Below are 26,243 nucleotides of genomic sequence, written 5' to 3' on the forward strand. Positions count from 1 at the left end.
CTCCAAAGTCACCACAAATGCGATTATGCACTTAATGCCTTTTATTATAAAGGAGTATTTTTATGGTAAAATATCTTCCCCAAAACTGAAACTCGATGCATATGTATGCCAGTTAGGCTCTACACTCGTTGTAAAGTGGATTAATGCGTTTCATTTTAAGAGGTTATTTAGCCACTTTAGTTGTGATACAAACCTTATCATGAGGCGTGCTACATGAGGTGTGAGACCTATGATTTGAAAAAGTTGCAGCGTAAGGTTAGTATTTGGTCCCATATTGCTTCTACCCAATGGCAACAAACGTGCAGCTTGTTGGTTGCATTTGCTGTTTGTTTTGGGATGTTTATGGGCCATGTCTAGTGAAGGGTGTCTGGAGTAATTTTCTTTATAACAGAGCATAGACAATGTTTCTGAACACTTCGAAATACATCCTGATGCTGCAATGATTAACTTCTTATGGCTGCAGGGGCAGTATTGAGTAGCTTGGAGAAAAGGTGCCCATATATTGCTAATATATGCATATTATTATTAGTATTGCATAGAAAACACGAAAGTTTCCAAAACTGTCAAAATATTGTCTGTGCGTATAACAGAACTGATATTGCAGGCGAAACCTTGAGGAAAATCAAACCAGGAAGTGGCTTCTATTTTGAAAACTCCATGTTCCATAGCCTGCCTTTGCTCCATTTAAAGGGATATCAACCAGATTCCTGGTGTCAACAGTCTTCAGACAGTTTCAGGCATTTATTTAGAAAAATGAGCCAGAAAGATAACATCGCGTCAGGTGTTCGCATGAGTTTTGCTCACGCAACAGTTTGGGCAGCCATTGCCTTTCCCTCTCCTACTATATCAACAGTTGCGGTTGATATATTATCAATTATATATTTTAGAAACAACCTGAGGATTGATTATAAAAAACGTTTGACATGTTTGTGGACATTACGGATACTATTTGGAATTTGTCTGCGTTGTCGTGACCGCTCTTTCCTGTGGATTTCTGAACATAACGCATCAAACAAAACGAGGTATTTTGGATATAAAAATTATCTTTATGGAACAAAAGGAACATTTATTGTGTAACTGGGAGTCTTGTGAGTGAAAACATCCGAAGAGCAAAGGTAAACGATTAATTTGATTGCTTTTCTGATTTGTGACCAAGCTACTTGATGCTAGGTGTACATAATGTTTTGTCGAGTGATCGATAAACTTACACAAATGCTTGGATTGCTTTCGCTGTAAAGCATATTTTCAAATTCTGACACGACAGGTGGATTAACAAAAGGCTAAGCTGTGTTTTGCTATATTGCACTTGTGATTTCATGAATATAAATATTTTTTGTAATATTATTTGAATGCAATTCAGCGGTTGTTGATGACAATTATCCCGTTAAAGGGATGGCAGCCATAAGAAGTTAAGACAATTAATAAAGTTACATAGGCTACAACAACAGATGCTAACCATTACCAGGGAAGGTTAGCATCTTTTGGGGTATCACGTTGTCATTATTCAGGATTTTTCATAATCATGGCAGCATCCAAGTGAATGTATGTGTTCAAACTAGGACTGTCAAAGTTAAACTAAAAAAGCATTGTGTTACATTTTTAATGCTGTAAATATTTGACTCCATTAAACGCATCTCTATTTCTTCACCGCACTGACCTTAACACATACGTTACTGCACGGACCCTATACCACACACTGCACTCGATGACAGCTGCTGTTATGTAGCACCTTACGTCTTAAAAATCCACTATGTGCGCAATTGAGCAACACTTTTTAAAGGAGAACTTAAGAGTTCAAACAAACACATTCCCAGGTGTTTCATTAGAGAACAGCAAAAATAGCATTTATACAGAAGTAGCTAGCTAGTTAAGCTAACATTAGCTATCTAGCTAAACAAAATATTGTTTACTATGCCATGGCTGAATGCCTCTTAATATAGCTCTAATTTCCCACAATGGTTCCCCCCCATCCATAACATTCTAAGAAAGTTGAAGCTCATTTACAGCATTTCTAAACCATTTACAAACTCTAAAATGCTATTTGGAGATCTCAAAAACAAGCAAAAATTACCCCAGCCATTATCACATTGGCTGGCGTGAATGAAGAAGCTACACCAACCAATCTACAAACACATTGCCTATTAGCGGCAACATGAATTCACATTAACTCATCACCGGATTAAAAACTATAATTTAATACGTACAGAAAAGTTAGCAGAAAAAGGTATATTATTAACAGATGGTAAACAAATACATTTGCTTGAAATATTTATTTTTCAGATTTCCTGCAATTCTACACATTTTGTCTGGGGTGGTGAGACATTTTTGCAGTTTTAAAAGCTAATTTCCTGCAATTCTACACAGAATGCCATGACTTATGCCATCCGAGTAAACGCTCATGAATTACGGACCGGGCTCGCAGGGTTAGTTAGAGCACCCGGGAACATGCCCTGTTGGTAAGTCACCCATGATAACTACAAGTTTAAATAGCTGGTTAGACTAACTAGACTAATTTACCAATCGAAAAATGTTTAGCTGACATTGTCTAATTGAGTGACTGTCAGTGAGTGACATATAACAAGCGGAAAACTGCTGATGCACAACCAAGTTTCGAAATTGCACCTTGTGTATTCTACTAACAATCAACAATAAGTTGAGCCGCCAACAGTGTTCCTAAAAAAAAAAAATACAAAGTCCCGACCTCGGGGTCCTCATATGTAGCTACGGCCGTGTGTGTGTGTGTGTGTGCAAGTGTTAACCTTCAAGAACATTGATAACAGGGAGTAGGCCTAAGGTGGTTGCTGAGGGGAGAAGTGCTCATAATAATGGCTGGAATGGAGCAAATAGAATGATGTCAAACAGCTGGTTGCCATGTGTTTTATGTATTTGATACCATTCCAGCCACTACCATGAGCCCGTTCCCCCCAATGTTCCTCGGCCTTCATTGAAAATAAGAATCTGTTCTTAACTGACTTGCCTAGTTAAATAAAGGCAAAATAAAAAATTAAGGTGTCACCAACCTCCTGTGGAGTAGGCCTACTTAAATATTGGGAGCATTTCGTTTATGATACAGATTCATTTTGTGTCCGTCCCTGCAATGCACTGCTTTTTAAATGGACAAATCTTTCTTTAGGACCAACATTTTAGCTAATAAAAAAAATGTTGATTAAAATCACGATAAACTCACAAAAATCATTTGATTAATCACGATTCATTATTTGAATGGTTTGACAGCCCTAGTTCAAACATCTTCTATTCTCACTTACAAAGTTACACCTGACATCATTCAGTTACTAATGGGCAAGACAAACTGGGCGGCAGGTAGCCTAGTGGTTAGAGCGTTGGACTAGTAACCGGAAGGTTGCAAAATCGAATCCCCGAGCTGACAAGGTAAAAATCTGTCATTCTGCCCCTGAACAAGGCAGTTAACCACTGTTCCTAGGCCGTCATTGACAATAAGATTTTGTTCTTAACTGACTTGCCTAGTTAAATAAAGGTAAATAAATATACACTGCTCAAAAAAATAAAGGGAACACTTAAACACAAGGTAACTTCAAGTCAATCACTCTTCTGTGAAATCAAACTGTCCACTTAGGAAGCAACACTAATTGACAATACATTTCACATGCTGTTGTGCAAATGGAATAGACAACAGGTGGAAATTATAGGCAATTAGCAAGACACCCCCAATAAAGGAGTGGTTCTGCAGGTGGAGACCACAGACCACTTCTCAGTTCCTATGCTTCCTGGCTGATGTTTTGGTCACTTTTGAATGCTGGCGGTGCTTTCACTCTAGTGGTAGCATGAGACGGAGTCTACAACCCACATAAGTGGCTCAGGTAGTGCAGCTCATCCAGGATGGCACATCAATGCGAGCTGTGGCAAGAAGGTTTGCTGTGTTTGTCAGCGTAGTGTGCAGAGCATGGAGGCGCTACCAGGAGACCGGCCAGTACATCAGGAGACGTGGAGGAGGCCGTAGGAGGGCAACAACCCAGCAGCAGGACCGCTACCTCCGCATTTGTGCAAGGAGGAGCACTGCCAGAGCCCTGCAAAATGACCTCCAGCAGGCCACAAATGTGCATGTGTCTGCTCAAACAGACTCCATGAGGGTGGTATGAGGGTCCGATGTCCACAGGTGGGGGTTGTGCTTACAGTCCAACACTGTGCAGGACGTTTGGCATTTGCCAGAGAACACCAAGATTGGCAAATTCGCCACTGGTGCCCTGTGCTCTTCACAGATGAAAGCAGGTTCACACTGAGCACGTGACAGACGTGACAGAGTCTGGAGACGCCGTGGAGAACGTTCTGCTGCCTGCAACATCCTCCAGCATGACCGGTTTGGCGGTGGGCCAGACATGGTGTGGGGTCACACAGCCCTCCATGTGCTCGCCAGAGGTAGCCTGACTGCCATTAGGTACCGAGATAAGATCCTCAGACCCCTTGTGAGACCATATGCTGGTGCGGTTGGCCCTGGGTTCCTCCTAATGCAAGACAATGCTAGACCTCATGTGGCTGGAGTGTGTCAGCAGTACCTGCAAGAGGAAGGCATTGATGCTATGGACTGGCCCGCCCGTTCCCCAGACCTGAATCCAATTGAGCACATCTGGGACATCATGTCTCACTCCATCCACCAACGCCACGTTGCACCACAGACTGTCCAGGAGTTGGAGGATGCTTTAGTCCAGGTCTGGGAGGAGATCCCTCAGGAGACCATCCGCCACCTCATCAGGAGCATGCCCAGGTGTTGTAGGGAGGTCATAAAGGCACGTGGAGGCCACACACACTACTGAGCCTCATTTTGACTTGTTTTAAGGACATTACAAAGTTGGATCAGCCTGTAGTGTGGTTTTCCACTTTAATTTTGAGTGTGACTCCAAATCCAGACCTCCATGGGCTGATAAATTTGATTTCCATTGATAATTTGTGTGTGATTTTTTTGTCAGCACATTCAACTATGTAAAGAAAAAAGTATTTAATAAGAATATTTCATTCAGATCTAGGATGTGTTATTTTAGTGTTCCCTTTATTTTTTTGAGCAGTATATATATATATATATTTTTTTTTAAATGGACCCAATGACTCACAACAGTGATGCAGTCATTACATGCAAGAGATATGAAATACTAAACTTTAGACTAATTGAATACACTAAGTGAATTTGTCCAAAAACATATGATTTCTACAAACAGATCTGTATGAAAATACCCTCAAATAAAAAGTGACATTCTGTCCTATCACCTTATAGTAATCATTTGATCTTATAGTACAGAGCCAAAATTGTAATTTTAGCTTCACTGTCCAAAGTATAGAGTATATAGCCTTTCATCTTTCCCTTGGTCTGGTAAGCCACATGAACAGGAACTGATTTATGACTGGACTGATAAGACTCAGGTTGAAGTCAGACAGATTCCTGGAATTTCAGTCTGGAGTGGACCTAGTGACACTTCCCTTTTTTCCCCACTTTCCTTTTCATCCTCCTCTCTATTACATTTTAATCATTTAGCAGGACGCGCTTACCCAGAGCGACTTACAGTTAGTGCATTCATCTTAAGATAGCTAGATGAAACCACCACTTATTTCACTGTTGTAGTATAAGTACAGCAATGTCCGTGACAGTACGAAAAGACAAGTGCAAGGTTTTTATTATTATTTAAAAAAAAAAAAATGTCTTATTTAAGATACTCTTTGAAGAGGTAGGTTTTCAGATGTTTTCGGAACATGGGCAGGGACTCTTCCATCATAGCATCAAGGGGAGGCTGGTTCCAGAACTGAGGTGCCTGGACAGAGAAGAGCCTTGACTGGGCTGGGCTGAGCAGGAGCAGACTTCCCATAAGGGTGGGATAGCCAACAGTTCCAGAGGTGGCAGAATGGAGTGCTCAGGTTGGGATGTAGGGTTTGAGCATTGCCTAAATGTAGGAAGGGGCAGTTCACATTGCTGCTCCGTAGGTAAGCACCATGATCTTGCAGTGGGTTTAGACTGAAGAAGGGGCGAAGGAAAAAAGTAGTTGCATGTCATCTGCATAGCAATGATAGGAGAGACCATGAGAACATGACAGAGCCGAGTGACTTGGTGTATAGAGAAAAGAGGAGGGATAAATCTATGAAGATGAGAACAGAGGAGAGAGTCAGCTTTGGCAGAGCGGAGATCCTCCGTGACAGAGTAGAGCAGTCTCAGTTGACTGACCCGTCTGATTAGCGTCATGAAGATCATTCTGAGAGAGAACGAGATAGTTGGTCAGAGACGGCACGCTCAAGTGTTTTGGAAAGAAAAGAAAGGGATTCCGGTTTATAGTTTGACAGAGGAATCGGGTGTTGGTTTCTTTTATTTAAAAAAAAAGTTTGTATTTACCCCCTTTTTCGATCTTGTTTCATCACTGCAACTCCCCAGCGAGCTCGGGAGGCGAAGGTCGAGTCATGTGTTCTCCAAAACATGACCAGCCAAACCACGCTCACTTAACCCGGAAGCCAGCCGCACCAATGTGCTGGAGGAAACACCGCTCACCTTACGACCGAGGTCAGACAGAAAACGCCCAACCCGCCACAGGTGTAGCTAGAGCACTATGAGCCAAGTAAAGCCCACCCCGGCCAAACCCTCCCCTAACCCGCTGGGCCAATTGTGCGCTGCCCTATGGGACTCCGGATCTCGGCCGGTTGTGATACAACCCAGGTTAACAAACAGATCAATGACCATTTCGAATCCCGCCATACCTTCTCCGCTATGCAATCTGGTTTCTGAGCTGGGTGCACCTCAGCATGGGTGCACCTCAGCCACGCTCAAGGTCCTAAACGATATCATAACCACCATCGATAAAAGACAGTACTGTGCAGCCATCTTCATCAACCTGGCCAAGGCTTTCAACTCTGTCAATCGCAGACTCAATAGCCTTGGTTTCTCAAATGACTGTCTCGCCTGATTCACCAACTACTTCTCAGACCGAGTTCAATGTGTCAAATCAGAGGGCCTGTTGTCCGGACCTCTGGCAGTCTATGGGGGTGCCGCAGGGATACTCAGGCCGACTCTTTTCTCTGTATATATCAATGATGTTGCTCTTGCTGCTGGTGATTCTCTGATCCACCTCTACGCAGACAACACCATTCTGTATACTTCTGGCCCTTCTTTGGACACTTAACTAACCTCCAAACGAGCTTCAATGCCATACAACACTTCCTCCGTGGCCTCCAACTACTCTTAAAAGCTAGTAAAACTAAATGCATGCTCTTCAACCGATTGCTGCCCGCTCCCGCCGGCCCGACTAGCATCACTATTCTGGACGATTCTGACTTGGTATTTGTAGTTGTCCACATATTCTTAGTTATCTGGTTAGACTGTAAACTCTCCTTCCAAACTCACATTAAGCATCTCCAATCCAAAATTAAAATTCCGCAACAAAGCCTCCTTCACTCATCCTGCCAAACATACCCTCATAAAACGGACTATCCTACCGATCCTAGACTTCGGTAAAGTCATTTAAAAAATAGCCTCCAACAATCTACTCAGCAAATTGGATGTCTATCACAGTGCTATCCGTTTTGTCACTAAATCTCCATATACTACCCACCACTGCGACCTGTATGCTTTCGTTGGCTGGCCCTCGCTACATATCCATTGCCAAACCCACTGGCTCCAGGTCATCTATAAGTCTTTGCTAGGTAAAGCCCCGCCATATCTCAGCTCACTGGTTACCATAGCGCCACCCAGCCGGAGCACACGCTCCAGCAGGTATATTTCACTGGTCATCCCCAAAGCCAACATCTCCTTTGGCCGCCTTTCCTTCCAGTTTTCTGCTGCCAATGACTGGAACAAACTGCAAAAGTCACTGAAGCTGGAGACTTATATCACTGCAACCGTACACAGCCTATCTGTAAATAGCCCACCCAACTACCTCATCCCCATATTGTTTTTTTTGTTGCTCTTTTGCACCCCAGTATCTGTACTTGCGCGTCACCATCTGCACATCTATCACTCAAGTGTTAATGCTAAATTGTTATTATTTCGCCACTATGGCCTATTTATTACCTTACCTCCCTAATCTTACTACATTTGCACACACACTGTATATATATATATATATATATATATATATATATATATATATATATATATATATATATATATATATATATATATATATATATATATATATATATATATATATATATATATTTCTCTATTGTGTTATTGACTGCACGTTTGTTTATTCCATGTGTAACTGTTGTTTCTAATCGCACTGCTTTGCTTTATCTTGGCCAGGTCGCAGTTGTAAATGAGAACTTGTTTTCAACTGGCCTACCTGGTTAAATAAAGGTGAACTCAAATTAAAATACAACTGGAACTATGAACCACTCCCACACCATTATACCTCCTACACCAAACTTTACAGTTGACACCATGTATTCGGGCAGGTAGCGTTCTCCTGGCATCCGCCAAACCCAGATTTGTCCGTTGGACTGACCGATGGTGAAGCGTGATTCATCACTCCAGAGAACGCATTTCCACTGCTCCAGAGTACAATGTTGGCGAGTTTTACACCACTCCAGCTGGCACTTGGCATCGCACATGGTGATCTTAGGCTCCTGCTCGGCCATGGAAACCCATTTCATGAAGCTCCGGGGAAAAAAGTTATTGTGCAGACCTTGCTTCTAGAGGTTGCTCCTGCTCGGCAGTGAGTGTTCAAATCAAGGACATACGATTTTTAAGCACTCAGCGGTCCCGTTCTGTGAGCTTGTGTGGCCTACCACTTTGCGGTTGAGCCATTGTTGCTCCTAGACGTTTCCACGTCACAATAACAGCACTTACAGTTGAGCAGGGCAGCTCTAGCAGGGCAGAAATCTGACGAACTGATTTGTTAGAAAGGTGGAATCCCATGACGGTGCCACATTGAATGTCACTGATCTCTTCAGTAAGGCCATTCTACTGCCAATGTTTGTCTATGGAGATTGCAAGGCTGTGTGCTCAATTTTATACACCTGTCAGCAACTTGTGTGGCTGGAATAGCTAAATCCACTCATTTGAAGGGGTGTCCGCATACTTTTGTATATATAGTGTAGCTGGCACTGGACCAAGGTATGGTTGCGCTCTCCCTGGTGCACATCTACATTCAACACCTAGGTGCATTCTGCTGATTTCTCACATAGACACCCATCTTATATCAGGTTAGAGACCAGCTAACTAGGTCTAAGACCCCTAGCGAGTGCAACAATTTTATCAGGCTAGTTATTGGTTTCGTAACAACAGCCACAAGTACCGAGCATTCAGCAGTTCAAAGCAATGATTAAAGGTGTCCCCATGCTTCTGGTCTGAAACAGTTCTTGCATATATTATGACAACATTTGGGTCTTCGGCAAGCGTTTTTTACGGCTGTTCATGCACACTGCATTTTTTCCCTGAGGCTAGGCGAAGTCCTGTAGCTGAAGTCTTACGCCCCTTCATCTGATTTGTCAACAGTAGGGATTCTTCCATTAAGTGTTTGTCGTCATTCAACGAGAGACGACTGGTTTTCATGCACATTTTTTCTCTTGATAAATACTGCACCACACACTAAGATATCCTTGGAAAAATTCATTAGATTTCTGTAGTTATTTTAGATTAATTCAGATTATTTTGAGGAAATGTATACTGGCTACGGCGTCTCGAGGGACAAGTACCTTTGCCGCTTTTTTCTCGTTTTTCAAACAAAGGTCTTTTAAGGGAGTATTCAAGGCACAGATGTTCACTTCGCCTTGCCGAGTTCTGCTAGGAGCAAACCAAACCTAGCATGCAGATGCCTTAAGTAGGCTAATATGTGGAAGGGCAGCACTTAGTATAGTCTGGCTAGGGCAATTCTAATTATCTCCCCTTTATTTCTTTATCATTTACCTCTCATCCCCTTTCCCTTCTTCCCTCCTCCCCTGCTAAAGCATCACATGTACGATAGGCTGTTACAGCAGCCTTACTGTATTTCCTATTGAACGCCACAACCACATGAAGCCTTTGATTTACTATATGAAATGAATGGCTTCAAAGAAATGAACTGGTATAAAAATAGAGTGGTTGTGTTCTATGGAACACAACAGTTCAAAAGAGAGTAAACCTATTACTCTCCCATTCAGAGTGAATATCTATAGTGTTTATTGGAATCAGTATATCTTCTAACCCTTTTCACAGCAATGAGGGGTGTGGTGTGGTGGTGCTGTGTGTAGGTCTATAAATTACTCTTTCTCCCCCGAGTGAGATAACTGTGTAAACCCTGCTAACAGCCATAATATATGCCTGGCTGGGGATATGGGTTCTTGAGTAGGCCTATGACCTCCTGAAGCATTTTTAGGCTAAAGAGACTCACTAGCTAAAGTCCCAGCAAGTTCCCAGCACATAACCACCAGATTTATTGAAAGAGGAGCTTCTCACTGAGTTCACAGCTTAAATGTGGTAAATGTCATTACTACAGAGAGATTAGTCTCTGAGCTGTGGGTTCGTGACTCTATGGTAAGGCGTGCTAAACTACAACTAAATCACTTCAGCCTATGACATCACATTTCATATGGAGGGTATTTATAAATCTGATGCATGGACATTGAGAGGAGAAAAAGAAAACTAACCCAAACTTCCTCTCAAATAAGTATCAACTGAGTAACATGATAAAACACAACTAGAACAGGCCGTTAAGGACAGAACAAAAACAAACCACAAGGAGTTTCAGGAAGGTGCCTCCCATTTACCCCCCCTCCTAATCTTCTCCTTTGTTTATCTTCTCTCCCTCCATACCTTGAAGAAGCTGCCTTTCTTCTCCCTGATGCTGGGTTGGATGAGTGTGCTTGTTGACATACTATCCTCCTGTCCTTCGTCGTGCCTGTGTTTGTTTCTGTGGGAGAGGAAAATGTCAATTGTATGGAAACAAACCCAGCTAATGACAACAGATTTTCATTCAAATCATTTCAAATATGCATTTTCCCACCAGCGGGGTGTTTACACCAAACTGATGTGTTGCGGATAAACGGATGCACGTGATGACGTAGTGCATGTAAAGATATTTTTAAACTTGTATTTTTTAAGTTATGTTTCCATCGCAATATCAACTCTACTGGTGGTTTTTGTCTGTAAAAATGTTGCGTTAAATAGAGAGTGTGCCCTATCTAGCCAACAGCTCACAGCTGCAGTGCAGTTATCCCCTACATGATGAGAGTACGGACAAAAGACCGAGATTATTTTTTATTGTCAAACGACAGCCAAGCATCGATCGTCATGTCACCATAATAAGACCCTGGATATTTATTGGAAAGCAGCATCAAGCTCATCACCGTGCACGTTCACCACCCAGTGAAGTTCATCATAACGTATTTCATATGTAGCCTAATAAACGGCACACTTTCCCGAGTCGTAGTGGGAGAACCACATAACATCTTATCACATGACTCCAAGTTTACTTCGATATGATGGTTATTATATCAATATTTCTATTGCGATTTCTCGCACTATTTATTTTAACGACACAAAAAGATCGCACCCTAGCGTATTTTGTTTTGTCGACATTTGGAATGTTTACAGTGAATTTGCTTTTCCCATCAGGCCTGTCCTGAGATTTGAAATCCAGTTAGGCTAGTGTCCGCCCCCCAGTACAGCCCAGTACTGTCTAGTTCAGGCGTCCCCAATTAAATTCAGTTACGAGCCGATTTTTCCAAATATAGTATTTGACAAAACAGAATTATTCTAAACCTTGATTACATTGGGATAGATCACATACAGTACCTTCAGATAGTATTCACACCTCTAGACTTTTTACACATTTTGACATGTTACAGCCTGAATTTAAAAAGGATTAAATTGAGGGGGGAAAAAGTGTACACACAATACCCCATAATGTGAAAGTGGAATTATTGTACACTTAAATGTCTTGCGTCAATAAGTATTCAACCCCTTTGTTAAGGCAAGCCTAAAAAAGTTCAGGAGTAAAAATGTGCTTAACAAGTCATTTAATAAGTTGCATGCACTCACTGTGTGCAATGTATAACGTGATCGCAAAAGCTCGCAACTGCCGATGATTGAAAGACTGCTCCTGCCTGTCGATGCAATAGCCTACAGTCCTCCGCGATGCGCTCTGCAGAAATTGGGAGAACAGCAATACATCACATCCATAGGACATGATCCAATTCTGATTGGAGTTTGATATTGTCATGTGTGATTATTTTACCTTACATGTTTTACTTGTCCTGGGCAAGCGGACATGCATTAATATCGAGCCCTGTATCTGTTGTGCTCCATCATCGCAGAAGAAAATAATTCCATGAGCTCCAGTAACATCATGTTTGTGCCTGCTGACTGGTTGCCTTGGTTAGGAGTAAGAACCAGAAGGTTACACTTGCAGCTCTATTATTGCATCGCAGGCTTCTTGTTTTTTCCTTTTTAATGATTTGAGTGCAAGTACTGAGCACTAAATCCATGAAAACAAACCCTTTGCTCGAAAGGCAAAAAATGCTGGTTCGTTCCACCAATTAGGTGCCTTTCACCCTTGGCAGAAAGTGGATGTTTCTGATTCAGGGATAAAGTATATTCAACCAAACTCTGCACAGGTGTCTTTCTAGGTCTGCTACAAGTCTGAGTAGTGTAACTTGCTGGGGAAAAGACTTTGATTTCACCAAATTTTTACATTGTCATAAAGTGCCACAAATCCAACATAAATCCCCTTGTCACAGGGGGAATGGAAGCGTGTTGTGTGCAACAGGGTGGGATAATTGAACGCAAGCTTTAAAAAAAATGTATTGTTAAAATATTTCTAGCCTGTCTAAGGGTAAGAGGGTTGACTTATAAAAGTTTCACCATATTAAAGAGTTCAGTTCACGTAACAGGGTTGAACTTAAAATGAGGGACAGGTTGTGTATATATATATATATATTTTTACCTTAATGTGATTTAGTGATGTCATTTTAAATAAATACATCTTCAGGAATTACTTTTCATGGCAACAACATAACTAGGGCTTTACAATGATGGTGAATTTTAAATTTGATTAATTGAATTTGAATGTTGCCTTTATTAAAAAGGGCACTTCATTTAATATAACAGGCTTTTAAAATGCAATATTTGTGCACAATATCTACCTAAAATATCAAAAGGGACGCAAAAGTTACTCATTTAGTAGTAGTAGATGGGTGGAATATGCCATCTGAAAAGACGAAACAAGCCATTCACATGCTAATGTTAAGGTAGGGCTGGACAATTGCAGTATCTTTATGTCCCTTCTCTATGTGAGGGCAGCCTCGTCATAAACCTGCATTTTCTCTGAGCGGACAAGCTTTGATAAGTATTGTGGTTAACCAATTGTGAACGAGTAAACTCCAAACACTGGCCAGCACACGGTATAAGACATGACACATCTGAGACTGTGGACTGTAGATAGTTCAGATCGTCTGCTCCTCTATCCCTCAAAGATCCAATTCTACTTCTAAATAATATTCAGGACGATTTGAACACATGGAACCTGCTATTCTCTCTATCGGAGAGAGGAAAAACTATTAGCTAAGTAATTAACTGCTAGTCTTAGCACACTTCTTAAATTCCTTACCTCAAGTTATACTAGGACTTCAACAAAGCCCAACCGTAATATTGTGTGCCCTCAACATCTCAACATGACAACTCGTCAAGACAAGCTTGATCTGTCCGCCTGTGTTTTCTGGAACATCGCATCAGGGAAAACTTTGTACTTTCTGATGATTATTCTCCTCTCTCGGTTACCAGGTACCTACTCATTAGATTGGTGAGACTCAACTTCTTATGGCTGGGGGCAGTATTGAGTAGCTTGGATGAATAAGGTGCCCAGAGTGAACTGCCTGCTACTCAGTCCCAGTTGTTAATATATGCATATTATTAGTATATTTGGATAGAAAACACTCTGAAGTTTCTAAAACTGTTTGAATAATGTCTGTGAGTATAACAGAACTCATATGGCAGGCAAAAACCTGAGAAAAAAATCGGAGAAATCTGAGGTTGGTCGTTTTTCAACACATTCCCTATTGAAGATAGTGGAATATTGGTCATGTTACACTTCCTAAGGCTTCCACTAGATGTCAACAGTCTTTAGAACCTTGTTTGATGCTTCTACTGTAAAGTGGGGGCGAATGAGAGGGGAATGAGGAGAAGAGTATCTAATGTTCCATGTATAACACTTGTATTTTCATCAACATTTATAATGAGTATTTCTGTAAATTGATGTGGTTCTCTGTAAATTCACCGGATGTTTTTGGAACGACTGAACATAACGCGCCAATGTATACTGAGATTGTTTTATATAAATATGATCAAAACACACATGTATTGTGTAACATGAAGTCCTATGAGTGTCATCTGATGAAGATCAAAGGTTAGTGATTCATTTTCTCTATTTCTGATTTTTGTGACTCCTCTCTTTGGCTGGAAAAATGGCTGTGTTTTTCTGTGACTTGGCTCTGACCTACATAATCGTTTGTGGTACTTTCACCGTAAAGCCTATTTGAAATCGGACACTGTGGTGGGATTAACAAGATGTATATCTTTAAAATGGTGTGAAATAATTTTAATTTTGAGATTTCTGTTTTGAATTTGGCGCCCTGCACATTCACAGGCTGTTCTCACTAACGGGATCGATATGACCTCAGCCATAAGAAGTTTTAAAGGGTGGCAGCAGTCCTGCACATTGTTTAAGAATGAATTGATCTGTGGTCTTTTGCAAAGCTTTGTTATAGCATTCCCTGTGATCTACCATCTTCTGCTCAGACGTACTGTGATTTTAGGGGAATGGAGCACGGTACATTCTTTTGTTATGGTTACTGTCTTTTTTAGCTGATGACTATGGATCTCATGGCAGTAGAAATGTTTATTTTCCACAGAATCCACTACCGGAGCAAAACTCCCAGGCACGTGTAGTTTGCCTTGGGGCTAATCTGGGTGCTGAGTGTCTACGTTGGCAGGAATCATCTTGTCCTGCTCAAACCACAGGATGCATTCATTTTAACAGAGCCACTGCAGGGCTGCTCTGTGAGCCTAGAATTGTGAGAGCATCTATGAACTTCAGTGCTATGGAAATGGTACTGCTCTATGGCCCTCCCACTACAATCATGACTCTTTCAATAACAATCTTCTGCTTCTGTTGTGGATGCATGTACATGTAGGCACACAGGGCTGTGGCTCTCAAAACTGTTTGTACCCTTCTATTTCTTCATGTTTTCACTGTAGCTGATGCCAATAATCTACAGAGCAACCTGCATACTATTACTAGAGCAAACTATGTCCTTTCACTTGACTCTTAAGGGTGTATGAAGCATATATTGGGGCGGCAGGGTAGCCTAGTGGTTAGAGCGTTGGACTAGTAACTGAAAGGGTTGCAAGTTCAAATCCCCGAGCTGATAAGTTACAAATCTGTCGTTCTGCCCCAGTTCCTAGGCCGTCATTGACAATAAGAATTTGTTCTTAACTGACTTGCCTAGTTAAATAAAAGGTAAAATAAAAAATAAAATAAAAATCACAATTATACTGTTTAGCATTGTACCACCATTCATCCGCACAATTGTCTATATCAGGTATTCCCAGACTGGGGTACGCCAAATAAAAATGTGATTCACATGTTTTTTTAAATACCAAAAAATTGTAATAAAAAAATTAATCAATTTTCACATTTTCAAACAGTCCATTTAGTAAGGCCCGTGTCCATAGAGACACATACCAGCTCTGCTGGTAGTACTGCCACTACCAGCACTACTACACCTTCGCCTGTCAATGACACAAGTTGTTCTGCTTCCATGAGCACATCCAAAGCTAGCATCAGTAATTCTACATTTGTTGTTAGCTCAGCTAGCATGGACACTGACAGTTGTGAATCTGATGCAGCCGAACAGCTACTGCCCCCTTACCCGGGAATGCACCAAACAACCAGGACAACAGGAGAGGATATTTTTTAAAGTACTGGACAGCTTTGTGACATCAAATGGAATTCGGTGGTCAAGATGTATTGGTTGGTATCTTGTACTGATGGCGCAAAAACCATGACAGGGAGACATAGTGTAGTGGTAACGCACGCGCACACAGTTGCTCCCGACGCCACATGGGTACACTGCAGCATCCACCGAGAGGCTCTTGCTGCCAAGGGAACACCTGACAGATTGAAATACGTTTTGGACATTACAGTGAAAATAGTTAACTTTGTTAAAGCAAGGCTTCCTGAACTCGTGTATTTTCTGAATCGTGCAAAGATATGGGCAGCGACCATGAAATGCTTTTACAACATACATAAATGTGCTGGTTATCAAGGGGCAAAGTATTGATACTTTTTTAATTGAGAGACGAGCTAAAAGTTATTTTTAGTGACCATAATTTTCACTTGTCTGACTGCATGCATGATGAGTTTCACACGACTGGCCTATCTGATGTTTTTTTCTTGCCTGAATGATCTGAATCTAGGATTATACAGAGACTCTCCGTAACTAAACTCAGCAAAAAAAAAAAGAAACGTCCCTTTTTCTGGACCCTGTTTTTCAAAGATCATTCGTAAAATTCCAAATAACTTCAAAAAAACTTCAAAAATCTTCAGTGTAAAGGATTTAAACACTGTTTCCCCATGCTTGTTCAATGAACCATAAACAATTAATGAACATGCACCTGTGGAACAGTCGTTAAGATACTAACAGCTTACAGACTGTAGGCAATTAAGGCCACAGTTATGAAAACTTAGGACACTAAAGAGGCCTTTCTACGAACTCTGAAAAACACCAAAAGAAAGATACCCAGGATCCCTGCGTGAACGTGCCTTAGGCATGCTGCAAGGAGGCATGAGGACTGCAGATGTAGCCAGGGCAATAAATTGCAACGTCCGGACTGTGAGACGCCTAAGACAGCGCTACAGGGAGACAGGACGGACCGCTGATCGTCCTCACAGTGGCAGAGCACATGTAACAACACCTGCACAGGATCGGTGCATCCAAACATCACACCTGCGGGACAGGCACAGGATGGCAACAACAACTGCCCAAGTTACACCAGGAACGCACAATCACTTCATCAGTGCTCAGACTGTCCGCAATACTCAGAGAGGCTGGACTGAGGGCTTGTAAGCCTGTTGTAAGGCAGGTCATCACCGGCAACAACATTGCCTATGGACACAAACCCACTGTCGCTGAACCACAGGACTGGCAAAAAGTGCTCTTCATTGATGAGTCACAATTTTGTCTCACCACAGGTGATTGTCGGATTCTCGTTTATCGTTGAAGGAATGAACGTTACACCGAGGCCTGTACTCTGGAGCGGGATCGATTTGGAGGTGGAAGGTCCGTCATGGTCTGGGGCGGTGTGTCACAGCATCATCGGACTGAGCTGGTTGTCATTGCAGGCAATCTCAACGCTGTGTGTTACAGGGAAGACATCCTCGTTCAGATACGGATTTGCTTTTGATTTTGAACCCCTTTGTTCAGGGGCACATTTTTCAATTTCTGTTAGTCACATGTCAGTGGAACTTGTTCAGTTTGTGTCTCAGTTGTTGAATCTTGTTATGTTCATACAAATATTTACACGTTAAGTTTGCTGAAAATGAACACAGTTGACAGTGAGAGGACATTTGTTTTTTTGCTGAGTTTAGATTCAGTGTGGAAATAATTGAGGCTATGATTAAGAAGCTGGAGCTCTTCTCTGTCTGCATTAACAAGGACAACATAGGTCTTTCCATCATTGTATGATGTTGTGTGCGCAAATTAACAAGCTTACGGACAATGTCAAATGTGATATAGCGAAGCACCGGAGTGAGTTGCGTGCGCAAATACGCAGGTACTTTCCCAAAACTGGATTCGTTATCCCTTTCATGCCCTGCCTCCAGTCCACTTACGGTTATCTGAACAAGAGAGCCTCATCGAAATTTCAACAAGCGGTTCTGTGAAAATGTCATTTAAAATCAGAGGCCACCGCCAGATTTCTGGATTGGGCTTACGGTCAGAGTATCCTGCCTTGGCAAATCGCACTGTTAAGATACTGATGCCCTTTGCAACCACAGTACCTATGTGAGAGTGGATTCTTGGCCTTCACTAGCATGAAAGCTAAATACAGGCACTGACTGTGTGGAAAATACAACCCAACATTGCAGAGTTGAGCATCCTTTCAAGCACACTTTTCATTAACCTGTGGAGTTATAAAACCTTATTTGTTCATCAAAAATTGTGAATATGTAAGTTGTTTAAATAAAGAGCAAAATTATTTATTATTATTAGTGCCCTGGTCCTATAAGAGCTTATTGTCACTTCCCAAGAGCCGTGTTGTGACAAAAACTCACCCATTCTTATGTTTAATAAATGTATCGTATAGTGTGTGGGGCAGGCTTACAATGATGGCAAAAAACAACATTTGAGAGTGTGCGGACCCTGGTGCTAGAGGGGGTACGCAGCTGGAGGTTGAATGTTTGAAGGGGTACGGGACTATAAAAAGTTTGGGAACCGCTAGTAATCGTATCCGTAAATTGACAGTTGATAGTCGGATCAGATAATATTCATAATCTGAAAAACATACGTTTTTTAAAATGCCTTAAAAATGTCTGCACACGTTTGTAGAAAGCACAACATCTGCAGATCAAGAGTCTAGAATATGAGTGTGTTCTAAAAACATGCAGATGAGTGAGTGGTCACTCAGTCAGAATGCGCATCTGTTTTTTATCTATTTTGTTTAGTCTTTTTCATTTACGTTTTGTCTGTATCCTTGCTTCCATATCACCCTTCCTGTCTCACTATCCCCCACTTGTGGGGCCACCCAGTCAGGGATCCAACCACCAGTCCACCCACCTGGCTGCTTCCTCTGATCAAACCACCATACTCAGGGATCCATCCATTCTCCATCCACTCTGATGTCCTACCATGTGATTCCTCCACCTTTCCTCCTGGCTGTCACTGGATTCAATGTTTTACTGTTGTAATATTACATTTATCCCCCATTTATCTGTTTATGGTTTTGTTTATTATAATTTTCGCCAGGCGTTTATTGTCTTGGCATTTCAGTATATATATGCATTTTTTTTAAAGAATGTCTTGGCATTCCTGTAGAAGGCAAAGGCTTTTTAAATCAAGAAGCTCATCCTTCCATTTTCTTTAATAGTACACCTGCCTTGATTGGAAAAGTAAGCACCACAATTAAAGGGGAGGCCATCATACCCTTAATTTTTCTGCCAGTCATAGACTGACCAGACAGGTCGCCTACCATAATGTATCCAATGCATCGGCTGGACCGGAGGCGGAAATGACACTCGCGCACGAAATCAGTCCAGAGCCTTTCAGTTCATGTCCTGCCGTAAACATTAGCCTACCACCAGACACAAAATTGGTAGCAAGTCGTTTGAAGCCTCCCAAGAGAATCCAACATCCTCTCCAGACCTTGTGCTGTTGCTCCAAGGTCGGGGGATTACCAAGACTAGTCATAACCTAACCTTGAGACAGAACTCAACCAAAACAGACATCTCAATGATAAAGACTAACAGCACAAAAGCAAATGCACACAGTTGGTGCTGTGCCTTTCCTTTATCACTGAGGTGTATTTTTGTTTTCACGGCTTTGGTTAAGTTCGGTCTCAATTCTACAACATTAAATATATTTTGTGTAAATCTATAAATGGACATTGGATACATGTTAAACATTTGAAAATATTGTCTTTTGATTATACCTTGTGTTGATGTTATGAGCTTATTTGTATTTTTGAAGTAATTGTGACTGAACAAGTTAAATATTTCATGTAAAATATTTAGGAAGAATAAGAAAATGGAATAATGAACAACATGTCAGCGATATGGTTGATGTGATAGTGTGTGTTGGTGCTGTCTTTCCTTCATCATTGAGATGTACAGTGCCTGCAGAAATAATTCACACCCCTTGACTTTTTTTTTTGCTATCAAGAAGAGCCCCCCCCATTGGCCGACTGAGGAAACCCGAGAGCATACACTTTGGCTCACACAATCTGCTCCTAAGCTACACTGTAACCTTGACAACACATGATTTAAAACAAATTGCCCATGCAGGGGGCTTTGAACACAGGGAACCTGCTAGTCTCTAAAGGAGAGAGGGTAAAAAAAACTATTTTCTAAGTAACAAACAGCCAGTCTTAGCACACTTCTTAAATTCCTAACCGGTGATGAAAGTTCTACAAAACAACACCAGTCTGTTTTTCCCCCAAAGCTATGCTTAAGCATATTAACATATTTTAGGGCAGACTGGAAAACTGGCACCTTGGCAAGTATGTAATTGGCAAAAAAAAATGTTACTCTTTTGCAGAGAAAGTGAGAGGTTTGAGAAGATTGTGGAAAAATAATGAAAAACAGGTTTTCAGTCTAGTTTGGAAATATATAGGGTGACAGCTACCAACTCTGGATTAAAAAAAATTCATCAGAAACTGTAATCGTTAAACACTAGAACAGAAGTAACCTCTAAAAATTGAACCGCTCCTTAGATCACACATTCAAGTGAAGGTCTATCTGTGACTCCCTCTTATGACTCACCCAGCTGAACAGAAAGCGAACCTTCCAGTACTGAGTCACAATGAGCTTTGTTCCACCTGTATAACTCCTTTGTATTCTCCATACTTTCTCTGAATTCACAGGGTGAAATAACACACCGCTGATCATTTAGGGGCAATTTAGAGGGTGATGAGAGCATAAATTGGGATAATTACACAATATTGATATTCTATTTATATTATTAGTAAAAGTTGGTTATAGCCTTCTGAGGGCTATGTCTTCGTATATCTTATCAGGCCCACTAGAGAAGGCTTACTTCAATATTCCAATGTACAGTTTACACTTGTTGATTGCAGCACACCTTGCTTAACAACTCACACAATATTCCCCTGTTGCCTTGCTTGGCAAGCATTTTGAACTTTGCTTAGGGCCTATACTGTAGCACATTAATGACAGTCCATACTCCTAGAGTGAATTGCACAGCATTGCAAACGTCTTCTACTCCTTTACATTTTGTGTTAAAGTGGGATTCAAATAGATTTAATTGTATTTTTTTTGTCAACAATCTACAGAATATACCCTGTCAGAGTGGAAAAAAAATCTACAATTTAAAGATTCATAAAAAAAAAATGTATATCTAAAATATAGTTGTTGCATAAGTATTCAGCTCCCTGAGTCAATACATGTTAGACACACCTTTGCTATCGATTACAGCTGTGAATATTTTTGAGTAAGTCTATAAGAGCTTTACACACCTGGATTGTGCAATATTGGCTCATGACTTAAAAAAATGTTTTTATTGTAAAGCTCTGTCATTATGTTGGAGGAACATGGCTAGACAGCAATGTTCAAGTCTTGCCATAGATTTTCAAGCAGATTTAAGGCAACTGTTTCTTGGCCCCTCAGGAACATTCTGTCTTCTTGTAAGCAACTCCAGTGTAGATTTGGACTTGTGTTGTAAGTTATTGTCCTGCTGAGAGATTAATTCCTCTCCCAGAGGAATGGTTTTCTAGGATTTCGTCTGTGTTTAGATCCATCCTGTTTCTTTTTATCCTGAAAAACTCCCCAGTATTTGCCGATCTCAAGCATTTTCATAAAAAATACATAAAAATAAAAAAAGGAGGCAGTGATGTGTTGTGTTTGACCCAAACATAAGACTTTGCATTTAGGCCAAACAGTGTATTCATTTGCAGTATTACTTTAGTGCCTTGGTGCATACAATATGCATGTTTTGGAGTAATATCCCTGAGCAGTTTCATACCTGTCCTGCAGCGCAGAAGGATGACACTATCTTTGATGTGTCTGGGTGGTTTAATAAATCATCCACAGTAGGGCTGGGCGATACGACGATATATATCGCGTGACGATAGAAAAACGTCTATCGTTTCATATTATGCTCCATCGCTCATTTCGTTGCGTCACAAATCACTCTTTACGGCAATATCTTTAGTCAATTAGACGACACGTTGTGTTCTTCCACATGGCAATTTGCAAAAAAAAAACTAAAAAGGTGGAGTGTGAAAGTGACACAGAGCACGAGACATGGAGCTCGTACCTAAAAGAGGGGCTACTTCCGTCGCATGGATGTGGTTTGAGTATGAAAAGTCTGACAGACAAGAAAGTCGTCCTCTGCTAAATATGCCGCAGGCCGGTCCCGACAACAGGCTCAAACACCACTAACCTCTTCACCACCTACGCAAGAATCATGTGAAACAATACGGAGAGATTCTACAGATGAGACCCCAAAAAGTACAGTTGAGTGCTCAAAACAAACCCCAGACTCAGATGTTGCAAGAGGCTTTGGCCCGCGGCACACCATATGGCAAAGAATCACGAAGATGGAAAGAGATAACAGCTGCCGTTACAACTTACATCTGCAAATACATGGCCCCAATTTACAAGGTCGAGAAACAGGGATTTAATGAGTTGGTACTAACACTTGCCCCAAGGTACCAAATGCAAATTGATATACAGTCGTGGCCAAAAGTTGAGAATGACACAAATATTAATTTTCACGAAGTCTGTTGCCTCAGTGTGTTTAGATATTTTTGTCAGATGTTACTATGGAATACTGAAGTATAATTACAAGCATTTCATAAGTGTCAAAGGCTTTAATTGACAGTTACATAAAGTTGATGCAAAGAGTCAATATCCGCCCTGACATGCTGTCAATTAACTTCTGGGCCACATCCTGACTGATGCCAGCCCATTCATGCATAATCAATGCTTGGAGTTTGTCAGAATTTGTGGGGGTTTTCTTGATTCCAAGCACCACCTTCCTTTTTGAAGCTTCCAGTCTGTTATTCGAACTCAATCAGCATGACAGAGTGATCACCAGCCTTGTCCTCGTCAACACTCATACCTGTGTTAATGAGAGAATCACTGACATGATGTCAGCTGGTCCTTTTGTGGCAGGGCTGAAATGCAGTGAAAATGTTTTTGGGGGGGATTCAGTTCATTTGCATGGCAAAGAGGGACTTCGCAGTTAATTGCAATTCATCTGATCACTCTTCATAACATTCTGGAGTATATGAAAATTGCCATCATACAAACTGAAGCAGCAGACTTTGTGAAAACTAATATTTGTGTAATTCTCCAAACTTTTGGCAACAACCACTCCACAAATGTCTTGTTAACAAACTATAGTTTTGACAAATCGGTTAGGACATCTACTTTGTGCATGACACAAGTAATTTTCCCAACAATTGTTTACAGGCAGATTATTTAACTTATTCTCTATATCACAATTCCAGTGGGTCAGAAGTTTATATACACTAAGTTGACTGTGCCTTTAAACAGCTTGGAAAATTCCAGAAAATAATGTTATGGTTTTAGAAGCTTCTGATAGGCTAATTGACATCATTTGAGTCAATTGGAGGTGTACTTGTAGATGTATTTCAAGGTCTACTTTCAAACTCAGTGCCTCTTTGCTTGACATCATGGGGAAATCAAAAGAAATCAGCCAAGACCTCAGAAAATAATTTGTAGACCTCCACAAGTCTGGTTCATCCTTGGGAGCAATTTCCAAATGCCTGAAGGTACCGCGTTCATCTGTACAAACAATAGTACGCAAGGATAAACACCATTGGACGACACAGCCGTCATACCCCTCAGGAAGGAGACGCGTTCTGTCTCCTAGAGTTGAATGTACTTTGGTGCGAAAGGTGAAAATCAATCCCAGAACAGCAGCAAAGGACCTTGTGAAGATGCTGGAGGAAACAGGTACAAAAGTATCTATATCCACAGTAAAACGAGTCCTATATCGACATGACCTGAAAGGCCTCTCAGCAAGGAAGAAACCACTGCTCCAAAATCACCATGAAAAAGCCACACTATGGTTTGGAACTGCACATGGGGACAAATATTGTAATTTTCGGAGAAATGTCCTCTGGGCTGATGAAACAAAAATAGAACCATTTGGCCATAATGACCATTGTTATGTTTGGAGGAAAAAGGGGGACGCTTGCAAGCTGAAGAACCCCATCCCAACCGTGAAGAATGGGGGTGGCAGCATCAAGGGACTGGTGCACCTCACAAAGTAGATGGCATCACGAGGGAGGAAAAGTCATCAATCTGGCAGTTAAAGCTTGGTCGCAAATGGGTCTTCCAAATGGACAATGACCCCAAGCATCCTTCCAAAGTTGTAGCAAAATGACTTAAGGACAACAAAGTCAAGGTATTGGAGTGGCCATCACAAAGCCCTGACCTCAATCCTACAGAACATTTGTGGGCCGAACTGAAAAAGTGTGCAAGCAAGGAGGCCTACAAACCTGACTCAGTTACACCAGCTCTGTCAGGAGGAATGGGCCAAGATTCACCCAACATATTGTGGGAAGCTTGTGGAAGGCTACCCGAAACGTTTGACCCAAGTTAAACAATTTAAAGGCAGTGCTACCGAAAACCAATGTGTATGTAAACCTCTGATCCACTGGGAATGTGATGAAAGAAATAAAAGCTGAAATATATCATTCTCTCTACTATTATTCTGACATTTCACATTCTTAAAATAAAGTGGTGATCCTAACTGACCTAAGACAGGGACTTTTTATGAGGATTAAATGTCAGGAATTGTGAAAAACTGAGTTTAAATGTATTTGGTTATAGTGTATTTGTAAACTTCTGACTTCAAATGTATGTTTTAATGCCAAAATAACATACAAAACAGGCAAGACCATCAAAAATATATATTTTAGGTCTATATTTATTTTGTTTGCAACTATAGTTGAAGTGTTTTCTATTTACCTTTTATACATTGATATTTTATATTTTGTTACATGCTACATTGAAAATTTGCCCCAAGGTTCTATATAAAAGGAGAAGTTATCAAATGAGTAATTTCCTTTTTATTTGTTGAGTATAATTCAACATGTAATACGAAAACGGCCTTTACGTGGTCATTTTATATAAACTATTTATTAATTGAATTCACAGAAAATGTGCTATATCATGATATGTATCATTATCGGGATATGAGATTTTGGCCATATCGCCCAGCACTAATCCACAGCATAATTATTAAACTGACCATGCTTAAAGATATATTCCATGTCTGATTTGTTATTGTTAGCCATCTACCAATTTCTGCCCTTCTTTATGAGGCTTTCAAAAAGCTCCCTGGTCTTTGTAGTCGAATTTGTGCTTGAAATTCAATAATTGACTGAGTGACATTACATATGTTGCATGTATGGGGGACAGGAAGGTTTAGTCATTAATAAAAAATCATGTCAACCATGTCAGTCATTTTTCTTCCACTTTTACATTAGAGTATTTTGTGTAGATTGTTGACAATTAAATACATTTTAATACCACTTTGTAACACAATCAAATGTAAAGACATCCAAGGGGTCTGAAAGCTTTTCCAAGGCACTGTAACTGAGCACATGAAGTTGGCCCACTGTTCAGTTTACAGTTACAATATCTCTGTCCCTGACCGAAGTGTCTCAGCGCTCACTACACTGTATCTCTCTATCGAAGCTAAAACAGGCAATAAATAGGTGGTGAATAACCACATCGTAGCCATTTTGGAATTACAAGAAAATAGCTTTAAAACTGCTCAATTCTAACTCCGCCTCATTGCAAAATGTGTAGAATAGCATGAAATTCGCTTTCAAAATAGCATAAGATTAGCTGGGGGGGGGGGGGGGGGGGGGTTTGCTCGGCCTCGCTCCACAGTGTCCTAGCCTACAGCTTCAACAAACCATTTTTTTATATGTAAAACATATAAACACACTTTCACACCATTTCGTAAGTGTCTCGAGCGACAAGTGTAGCTTAGTACAGTAGCGGAGGAAATATTCAGTTTCCATTCCTCAGAGAGGGATACGTGATGGAGGATTGTCAGGGACAATACTGGCAAACAAATACAGTAGGACCTATTACTGTCAAAACATGCATTTTTACACTGGCAAACAGGCTTGCTAGCATGGAAATTGAGAAATAATATGAGAAAAAAAGTTGTGTGAGCTGAACCCTATTTGTCAACACACTGAAAACTTACCTCTTTCATAGGTGCACGCCCAGTCGGCAGAATTGAGCTCCTAAACCGAAAACCCTGCTGTATGTAGGCTTATATAATAGCCTGTCATTATGTAGTAAAATATAAATGACAAGTTATTTCTGTGTCATTGAAATTACGGTGTAGTTCTTCGTAGAAAGTTGGGCTCCGCTCCTTTCCCGAGTCGGCTCCGTCCAAGATTTGCCCTAGTGCCTTTCCATTTTCTTTCCTTCATCCACCGCGCAAACGACCTCCCCAGGCATCAACCTCTGGAGAACAAAACAAAAGCCTGACGGAGTGGCAGGATAAGGAGTTTTGTATGTTAATTTGCA

General features: G+C 41.0%; 1 protein-coding gene across 2 annotated transcripts in view; it reads right to left on the reverse strand.

Annotated features, from left to right (window-relative positions):
• The window catches only part of rin2a (Ras and Rab interactor 2a), a 59,141-nt gene extending 32,898 nt beyond the window's left edge, over positions 1-26,243 (reverse strand). The window contains exons 1-2 of one of the 2 annotated variants that reach the window (XM_020481753.2): positions 25,915-26,243; positions 10,742-10,838 (exon numbers count right to left, since the gene is read on the reverse strand). In XM_020481753.2, the coding sequence (XP_020337342.1) occupies positions 10,742-10,801 (60 nt within the window). In that variant the 5' untranslated portion in view covers positions 10,802-10,838; positions 25,915-26,243. The remainder of the gene's footprint in view (positions 1-10,741; positions 10,839-25,914) is intronic. The other variant, XM_020481755.2, reaches the window with a different exon arrangement.

This window comes from Oncorhynchus kisutch, linkage group LG4 (assembly GCF_002021735.2).
Source record: "Oncorhynchus kisutch isolate 150728-3 linkage group LG4, Okis_V2, whole genome shotgun sequence".
Taxonomy (NCBI): domain Eukaryota; kingdom Metazoa; phylum Chordata; class Actinopteri; order Salmoniformes; family Salmonidae; genus Oncorhynchus; species Oncorhynchus kisutch.